Here is a 9,981-nt window from a genome sequence, read left to right as displayed (position 1 = left end):
GTTAATTGTTGTATTATTTTTTGTTATTTGATGTGTGTTGTTCCTGAACTTGTAGGTAGAGAAATAATAAATGCAGTCTGCTTCTTTCTGCAGTTCATCGCCTTTGTCTGTTATTTCAGTCTACTTTAAAATAGCAGCACTTACAGCTTCAGGATGTGAGGTAGACTCTCGGACCGTGGGAAAAGATCCACTCTTGAGCTTCAGTCTGGAAGCAAATCCTGCGTTGTACTGACCCTCGTTGAGAAAGCACCCTGACGTGAAATGATTAGCACATACATGCAACGTTTTAGGGATTTCTTTAGGAACATTACCACCATAAATATATGATATCCACTGTGTCTTTGCTGGCTCGGAGGATGGAAGTAGGTAGAGACTTTTGTGCTCGTTTATACAGTCAACAACCGAGCAGAATCCGTGCTTTCCTCTGAACTGTGCCATGTTACTGTTCGCTTGCTGTTCTAGGGAGAAAATCGCAATGGCAGCACCAAAACAGATCTGAGGAGGAGCAGCTATGCAAATAGACTGCGGCGTCATTCCGTATGATGCCATAGAGAGGGGACAAATCCCAACAGCCTGTTTGAGCCGGGGGGTTTACAAATGCGCAAAAAGCTAAATAGGCAGGGACTAGTCTTTTCTCATGTTTTCTTTCTACACACATGCCATATTTGTGTCTTGTAAATATGTTTGAATTGACTTTTTTTTTAAGTGAAAGTGTTTGCCTTGTGATGCGAGATACATTTCTGACTGCTAATTTAATCTAGTAAAATAGAGCCTTTTCCAATGCTGCACTTAGTGTAGTTGGTTGAATAAATATATATTATATAGGACTGTATATTCCAGCCGCCCCTCACTCACCCTCCCACCTGTCCACCTGTCCTAGTGGCTGTGCACTTTGGAGGGGGGGGGAATAGAAGAGTGTGGTAAACACTAGCATGTTTATAGGAAGGACACAGGTAAGATCTGCTGTTATGCTTCGGTCTGCATTTAGCTTGCAGATCGCTCAGTGTGAAATTGAGCAGGTAGTACTGAATGCTACATTGCTCATAGCATCTTTTTAATGAGATCTTATGAATTCTGTAAAAGTAAGAGCATGGAGAAGCATAGATTAAATTGCAATGGGGACTTAGTGATACTTGAAGTTGAGATGAGATATAATTGTGGGTTTAACAATTTTAACACAGTGGTTCTTGAAAGCAGGGATGAAGATTATATTGTGTTTTGTGTGTCTTATGCTGGCTTTTATAATGGGTTGAAGATAACAGAATAAATGTTGCATCAGATACCACAAATCTCTGCTTAGGAAGTGTAATATGATATTGTAATGTGCAATGCCCAAATGCATGTTTACACAGTGATGTGTGCATTGCCAAACAACATTATCTTAGAATGAATTGGAAACAGCCGGTGTCCTGTCACAAGGAATAATCCGGCATTGTTATCACAGGGACGCTTCGGATATTCATTGCAATCTAATCACCCAAGAAGCAGTGAAAATGTCATAACAATGGGCAATGAATTAATTTCTGACACCCAGATACCAAAGAAATGTGTTAACAAGCATGTCAAATCAATTGGTCTCATGCAAAGCTGCTGCTACTACATATACTAAATGGATTATATTTTCCTACAGGGCTGAGATTGACTGTATCACTCTAATCCCACATTCCCATTGTCCTGTCACAGATGCCACTTGGACATTTGTTTTCTACAGCACATAACATAGAGTAGTCACTTGTTGTAAATGTGCTTTGATGATGTTTGACAGCAATTACAGTAGTGCTACAGCAGAGTAGATGTGATGTAGCCTGCTTCAGCTGCTGTTGCAGAACTAAAGTATGCTAATGAGAGTGTCACATTTATGTAGTACATGAGTCTGGGTCCCAGCAGGATTCGACAGCTACTCTTTACATTAAGACAAGTTCTGGACAACAACAATATTTAGGAAAAAGTTACATACTGTAGCTTTAAGTAACTTCAAAAAAGGATTCAACTGTGTTTCCTCCAGTGGTGGTAAGTAAACATTTACTCACTTACATGTACTTGTACATTAGCATTTTCACTTTATGCTACTTTATATTTCTACTCCATTACAATAAGAAACCAGACACCTGTACTTCACTATATTTATTTGATAACTTTAAGTACTTAATAGATTCAATCTATAATACAACCAACAAATAAATGGTGTATTATTCCATGCCAAGAGAAAGTTGCAGCAGCATGTAAGGAATTAAAAATGAGCTCCACTCTACCAGCTGCAACATGTGAATGGTTCAAGAATTATGAACCATAAATATAATCTACCGTCCATGCTGTGAAATAGGCCATTCTGCAAAATGAGTACTTTTACTTTTGGCACTATGTGTTTTGTGTTTTACACTACTTAAGCTGCTTGAATGCAGAACTGAGTGTATTTCTACACTGTTGTACTGCTTTTTATGCTTATGAAAAGATCTGAGTACTTCGGTCACACTCATCCACTTTACAGCAGATCTGAGATCAGTTTCAGATGTAAAAACAAAATCGAGACCAGACAATTACTTCACCACAGCAGCGAGTGGCAGAGTTGAGCTTTGGGCTCTGTGCCATTTCTTTATGGAGCTGACAGCGACAAACAGAGGCTGTTTACACACTGTTGTCTAAAATACTGTATGCTGTAGCATTAACATTTCTATGAACTGGAATTGGGGTGTCCACATAGTGGACTACATTCATTTCAGTTCAGAATATTTTAAACAGAATCATCTCAGCTTCACCACATGAACATGGTTCATATATAAATAGGACCGCTTCAGATGTACATTGGACACATGAACAACTTTTCATGTTTGGAAACTAGAAACTAAAGTTTGTTGAACCTCAACAATGATTAGCTGTTCAAACAAGCAGTTATTGATCAATGTCTTCTTTGTATTATTAGGTCTTCATGGCTCCACATAAAGTCAGACCAATAAAAAAACTGAGCAATAATTTCAAAGTATGGATGAAAATGAAAAGGCAAAACAAACTGGAGCCTAGGAAATGGGAAGCAGCGAGAAGTAAAACCCAGCTAAACACAGCATCACAACAATGAGAAGCAGGAGGACAGGTGCAGTTTAATAGGTTATAAATATAACCGTCCTCTTTATCTCCAACTGCTCTGTTCCACTGCCACACAGACTTTCACTGGTGATATCTTCACTGGGATGTCATCCCCGGTGACAATATACGGAAACATTCTGTCAGTGAAAGTGTGTGTGACAGTGTGTATGTGCGTGTTAGTGTCAGGATCCGAGAACGACAGCTTTCCTCCGCTCCAGTCCAGATTCACTCTGATCCTCTGGGGCTTCTTCTTCATTAAGAGAACAGTAGGTAGATTTGATGGAGAGAGTGCTTCGTATCGACCTGGATAGAACCATATTCTCCATAATCCAGACCGTATGCGTCCCTTCCTCTGGACAGACTCGGCTAACACACCCAGTTCCCAGTGTTTACTGCCTCCAACCTCAACATCCCAGCTGTGAATCCCTGAGTTAAAGCCCTCAGAGCCCAAGACAGAAGAACAGACATAATCAAACCTCTCTGGATTGTCAGGAAGCTGCTGTTTGTCTCCTTTTCTCACACTGGTCAGATCTTCAGACAGGATGAGTCGTGGACCAGCAGTGTTTGGATCCAGGACCACAGGAGTGTAGGAGACCATGTCTTTCATCTTGTTCCAGATGTTGAAGGCCAGGTTGCCCAGGTGTTTGGCCTGGTCTATCAGAGCTCCTGAGTGCAGCTGTGGATCCTCCAGCAGGGGTTGGTGCCGGACTCTTTCCACTCCAGCCTTGTAGCTGTGCAGGAATGAGATGTCTTCAGCTCTCAGCTGCTCCTCTGTGGCTCTGACTGTGTTTGACAGAGCTGCTATCTCTCTGCTCAGAGCCCCCATTTTCTTTTTCATCATCTGACTCTTCTGCTCCTCTTCCTCCCTCAGTGCAGCCACCCTGGCCTCCTCTTCCTCTTCTAGAAACCGGTGAAGTTTCTGAAACTGCTCCTTAATCTGTCTCTCTGTGTGTCGGGCCTGGACCTTAATGTGTTCTGCTGCTTGATTAAAGTCTACTTTAACTTTTTCTAAATCTTTTAACTTTGCCTTTAAAGGCTCCAGAGTTTCCTCCAGTTCCTTCTTGTGTCGTCGTGCAGCTTCATCGATGGGTCTGAACCTGTGCTCGCTGTGGTTTTCTGAGTCTCTGCAGACGAGACACACTGGCTGCTGATGGTCCAGACAAAAGAGTCTGAGTTTCTCAGAGTGCAGACTGCAGAGAGTCTCTGAAGCTCTCTGGAGTCTCTCCTGTAAGAAGGACTCACACAGGTTCTTTAACACCAGGTTACAGGGTGGTTCACCCTTTGAAGATCTTCTGTTACAACCTGGACACTCACGTGTTTGGTTCTGTCTCCACCAGCTCTGCAGACAGTCTTTACAGAAGCTGTGGCTGCATGACAGGATGACGGGATCTTTAAAGATGTCCTGACAGACAGGACAGCAGAGATCCTCCTCTGCTCTAGAAGCCATTTAGTCTCTGAGTGCAGCTGAAATCACAGCAGATACAAAGTACAGTCAGGCATGGCTTCCCTCCCCCCACTACTCCACTAACTTTACTGAAATGTACTTTCACTTTGTGTTGTTGTCAGACTCACATTCAGTGTGTGTCCGCAGGTTGAAGCAGCAGTGTTGGAGTTCCCACTTTTCTTTTCTGTAGCTGAACTCACTCAGAGGAAGCTGTTAGTTTGGTCTGAAGGTGAATTGGATCATCTGCTTTTCACTCTGTCTCTGTAGTGATGAAGACGAACAAACTGTTTCCTGCTTTGTCAGGTGAGTCAGGTCAGGGTGGGGCTTGAAATACTGACCTATAATGTAGAGCAGGAGGTTGCAACAACTATGTGAATTCAAATGCAACATTAGGTTGAATGCAAAGTGCCTGGATTTTAGAAAAGAGTGACCATGGAAAATTCAGGGCAGCTGCTGAGTAGCAGCTGCAGAGTTACTATAGTTTTTCTAAACAAGCTGCTCCACCACATTAATAGTCATACGTGTACACATGTATGCACTTCAGTGTAGCTCTTCCACCTTCCATCTGTGTTTATGAAGCTCAGCATGTTTCAGTGTTTGGTGAAATTGTCATAAGTATAAATTCAATTATATTTTCATTATTGAGGTCATAGTTAAATGTGTTGGACTGGACTACACCATATTCAGAGGTGTTCCTAATATTCTGACCATCTCATGTAGGCAGCCGGGGAGGACAAAACTATAGAGACACCTCTAAATATAATGTAGTCCAGTACAACACCACTCTTCCAGGTTTCACAGAAAAAAACAAGCATAACAAGCTGAATTTGTTATTACTGACTGATTAAGAAATGAACATTTAAATAAATGTGAAACCAACATTATAACAGTGTCAATTAGCTCCAGATGTGTTACAGCTGATTACAAAGCTGAGAAATGCCTTGTAAAGTGATGTAGTGTGCAGTGAACAGACAGAGGCTTTACTCTACACGATGACAGTGGAATATTCCACAGAAATACGACGTTTTCACGACTACAGTTGGTTTTTCAGTCATATGGCATTCGTGTGGATGGCAAAGTAAGAATTTCATTGTACAGGGAAACATGTTTCCTAACTGTGTATATGACAAATATACACTTTGACCTTTGACCTTGACGTGACTAGCAAATAATCCAACATGGCAGCCAACACTGAAAACAGCACTGCGGCATAGCCCTGTAAACTTTCTATTTCCTCCAAGCAGTTATATTTAGACCACAATGACATGAGAACAAACTTCAAGTTTTAGGCATTTAGGATCCCTGTGTCAAGAGGCCGCCGCAGTATTTGTGTCTTGTATTGTACCCAGATGTTTCCCCTTATATCTTATTCAAACTAAGGCTGAGCAGCCTAGACTCAGTGTGGTAGTGTGACCCCTTTATCCCTAAAGAGTTGTAATTATTTTGATTTGAAGCCTGCCCTTACAGTTTTATATCACTGTCTACTTGCTCTATCTGCAGGTGGGCATGGCCTTCCTCGGAGGGCTGTGCGTGGCGCTGCTGCTGGTGCCCCTCAACAAGTTCCTCGCTTCCCGGATCCTTAACAACAACAAACACATGCTCAGGTACAAGGACAGCCGTGTTAAGGTAAGACCCGATTCAGCTGTTTCTCTGTGCAAATGTTAGGAGGATTTTGTTCACTGCTAAGATTCCACAAGTGACACTGTTTAGAAACCACAGCTCAGCTGTGATCAGCTAAAACCGGCGCTTTAAAGCCTCTCATTGACTGTTTCCATTGGGAGCAGTTCGAGGTTCAAATACAATAACATATTATCACCAGGCTGATTCTACTGGCTGATTTTGACTTGTCACAGATGAATAGGTAAAGTCATATTCACACATACAGTACAGTGCAAATGTGTTAGGCACTAAAAGTAAAGTTATGATGCATTTAAAAATAATGAATCGTTTTGATAGATAAGGATTTTAAACATCTAAAATACCAAAAACCTTTGCATAGTGGTGTGGTTGTGATATAGCAACATAAATTGCAGTGTGTTCATGTTGTAAATGTACGTACATCTTCAGTGCAAGAGTCTGCTCATATTTGCTCCTCGGGCCCAAAGCTGTGCCACTGAGACTCAAGTGAGTCTCTTTAATTTGTGGCTTTTCTCTTCCAGTTAATGACAAAGGTGCTCTTTGGCATCCAGGCCATCCCGTTCTACAACTGGTTTAGTGGCTCAAGTGAAACAAGGTTCCAGAGGTAACAGTATGTACTTCATATATAGATATTATTTGTAATAGTTATGTAAGGCTGAGCTAAGTGTTTATGGAAGCTTGATCTGTTTCTTACTCAAGCAAGAATATCTTGGGCTGGGTCCCCCTTGTTTAACCTATGGGTCAACATCCCGAGTGACTTCCTCCTTAGATGGGGAATGGATAGCTGCAGCCTTATGTGCTCTGTTCAGGTTTAGAAAAAGGAAATGTGCGCTAGGTCAATGCAACCTAGACGTTCATGTACTGGACATTTTTAGACAATGCTCGGAAGAAGGTGTGTGTGGGTAGCTGGCATGAGACTGCGTCTCATGCTCAGGCCATGGAAGGCTGTGTAAGTGCGAGCAGATAAAAGGCTAGGATAGCTGGGTTGCAGAAGAAGAAGAGAGGATGAGAATGCTACCGTGAAAAGAGTACCATAGACCCGGCCCCAGAGGGCTGGGGAGACTGACAACTGACTGTGGGTTGACAGAAAGACTGACTCGTGACCAACAACAACTGACTGGACTGACTAACGCTTTTGACAGTCTTCTTATTTAATACTTCATCTATCACAGTGCAGGAGGAGAGTCTCCGTTTTCTGTTTTCCTAACTACAAGATTATCTGTTTAAATACTACTCTATTCAGAATAATTGTAATATTAAATTATCCTTTAAATTGGGATGATTTGTCTGAATTAATTTAGTCTGCATCACACTCTAGCCACGCCACTGGGAGCCTCATTTTACTCAGAAGATCGCAGACTGCTGTGAGCAAGAGCTGTCCTACCTCAAGGCCATCAAATACCTGGATACCAAGTGTGTGTGTACACCTGGGCTGTTCTGCCTGTGGTCATCTCCATCCTCACCTTCATCACTTACATTCTGCTGGGACACCAGCTGACGGCAGCCAAGGTAGGGAAGGTTGTTAATTCCACAGTGTGGAGAGTGAGCTGATGCCAGCAGTGAGTTGTGTGGGAATCTGGACACTTCTGGGTGATGTACTCTGTTTGTGTTTAAAGTCTTGCATCAACTAACGTCTCTAGAAACTAGTTTTTTATGTGGTTTGACGCACTGCGTTTTTGGCTTGGCCCATTCTCATGAACGTGGTTTCTTAGAAACGCCTAGAGAGATTTTTTTTTTTTTTTACAGATTTGCCACAAATGTCCATTTAGACTTGAGAATGAACTGGTTAGTTTTCGTGGTCAAAGGTTAAGGTCAGTGCATCCTCATGTCTGTCCCATTCCTAGTTGGAGGAGCCATACAACTGCAAAGCAGCAATTCAGGTTTTATTTTGACATGGAGCAAAATAGGTTTTGTAACAAAACAGTGCATCCCATCCAGCTTTTTCAGGAAAGTTTAACAGTTGGTAATGGACAGGAATTATTAACTTTTTATAACAACAACAATTTCCTGACAGAAATATACAACACAGGTACCCTTGTACGTCAGGGTTAAGATCCTGCCTATAAATGGCAGTCGCTCCTGGTTTGAGTCTGGCCAGGAGCCGCTGTCTCTCTCTCCTTCGTTTTCAGTTTCTCTCTGTATTCTCTACAAATACTACCAGTAGAAAATCTCCACTGCTTTCTTCAGTTCACATATCTGAAAACAGCGGTAGTACTTTCCTTTGAACAAGAAGAAATCAGCTGTATTGAAATAGCTTAAATGATAAATTATCCTCAGACTTTATAATCTGCACAGCCTAAAACACCCTCCATCAGTAGAGCCCTGATTTGAAAAAGGAAAAACAACCACAAACCACCATTTTGTTGAACAGTGATAGCCACCGGGGATGCAAAGGAAAGATCCTAACACAATCACCAGTTCTCTCTCCACACCCTAATAAAGTCATTTCCAATCGAAGGGTTTATCACAGAAAAGATATTTTGTAAAAAAAAATATCATTCTTTCGTATGAAAACTGGAGAAACAAGAGCTAATATGCAGAATACTGTTAGTGCAGGATGACTCAGTGAAGCTGAGACTCAGTGGCCAAATCTCCTGTCTTACAGGTGTTCACCACGCTGGCTCTGGTGGGAATGTTGAACATCCCACTCAACTGTTCCCCTGGGTTCTCAACGGCATCTTGGAGGCCAAAGTGTCTCTGGAGCAAATCCAGCACTTCTTCAAACTGACCAACCAGGATCTGCAGGCATACTACGCTCTGTATAGGCTGCTGCTTTGAAACAAGTCTTAGCATGTACTTGGTCCCATTTGGAGGGTCTCTGTCCTGGGAAGAGCAGGTTTTCTGTATGTTTAAAACAACCTATGCTTCATGTACAGATCTGAAACTCCACTTTTTGGCATTTTCTGCTCTCTTTGTGTATTTCTTGGCATCATTGTTGGTCTGCCTGACTGAAGCTGCTCCATGAAGCTGCTTTGGTTTTCAAGAGATATCAAGTAATGTTACCTAGAAGTAAAATGAATGACAGGCCTTAGAAAGTCCATAATGTCTAAGAGAATCTTGCTTTCATTGGAAAAATTTAAATAGTTCCAGCTGTTGTTGTTATATCATGTGTGATACCATATTGCTGTTGTGGTGAAACGTGTGCGTGCACAATGTCTCCTGAGGACAGCCAGACGTCGGTCCTGTTAAGCCAGGGGACATTCTCATGGCAGGAGACAGTCATGACAAGAACAAAGATGGAGAAACGGGAAGTGGGCCTGCTAAAGTGGGGGTGACTGTGGTTCAGTGGGTAGAGCAGTCGTCTCCCAACCAAAGGGTTGGAGGTTCAAATCTTGGTGCCTGCAGTCCACATGTTGAAGTGTTCTTGGCCAAGACACTGAACCCCCAAGTTGCTGTTGGTGTGAGTTGGCGCCACAGATGGCTGCCTTGGTTTTGTACCGGAAACAAATTCCTTGTGTGTAACATACTTGGCCAGATAAAGGTGATTATCTTGATTATCAATCCGCACGTAACCAAGGTAAACAAGGCACACCAGCCAAACCTGTGCACGAGAACAGTACCAAGGAAGAAGCAAAGTCCAAACAACTCTGACACAAAACAAACCCACAGAAAGGAATGAATACTCCATTTTAATTCTTCTTTTCTAACATAAAACAAACTATCAATAAAACACAGTAACATTCTCTATCAGATTTTTGAGTTTCTTTCACAGAATACCTTTCCTGAAATTTGATTATGCTGTAGGTGTTTTGAAAGCTTTAAAGTTTACTGGTTTACATAATTAAAGTCAAATAAAATGACTAGCCAACTACGTAAAA

The 9,981-nt window shown here is 41.9% G+C and overlaps 1 protein-coding gene and 1 long non-coding RNA gene across 2 annotated transcripts; one reads left to right on the top strand and one right to left on the bottom strand.

The window, feature by feature from the left end:
- Positions 1-2,204: 2,204 nt before the first annotated feature.
- LOC109964898 (zinc-binding protein A33-like) lies at positions 2,205-4,717 on the bottom strand. Its single transcript, XM_020608503.1, has 2 exons — positions 4,654-4,717; positions 2,205-4,545 (listed from the first exon to the last, which is right to left on the bottom strand). The coding sequence occupies exon 2, from the start codon at positions 4,526-4,528 to the stop codon at positions 3,125-3,127; it is 1,404 nt and encodes a 467-aa protein (XP_020464159.1). The 5' UTR covers positions 4,529-4,545; positions 4,654-4,717; the 3' UTR covers positions 2,205-3,124.
- A 2,022-nt stretch (positions 4,718-6,739) lies between these two features.
- On the top strand, positions 6,740-9,461 carry LOC109964901 (uncharacterized). Its single transcript, XR_002275570.1, has 3 exons — positions 6,740-6,767; positions 7,482-7,672; positions 8,769-9,461. It is a non-coding gene; the product is annotated as an uncharacterized LOC109964901 (long non-coding RNA).
- The last annotated feature ends 520 nt before the right edge of the window (positions 9,462-9,981 follow it).

Source organism: Monopterus albus, unplaced genomic scaffold (genome assembly GCF_001952655.1).
Source record: "Monopterus albus unplaced genomic scaffold, M_albus_1.0 scaffold93.1, whole genome shotgun sequence".
NCBI lineage: Eukaryota > Metazoa > Chordata > Actinopteri > Synbranchiformes > Synbranchidae > Monopterus > Monopterus albus.
This window is presented reverse-complemented; position numbering and strand designations above follow the sequence as displayed.

Coding starts and splice junctions, on each gene's coding strand:
- LOC109964898 (XM_020608503.1), bottom strand. CDS start 4,528: ATGGCTTCTAGAGCAGAGGAGGATCTCTGCTGTCCTGTCTGTCAGGAC.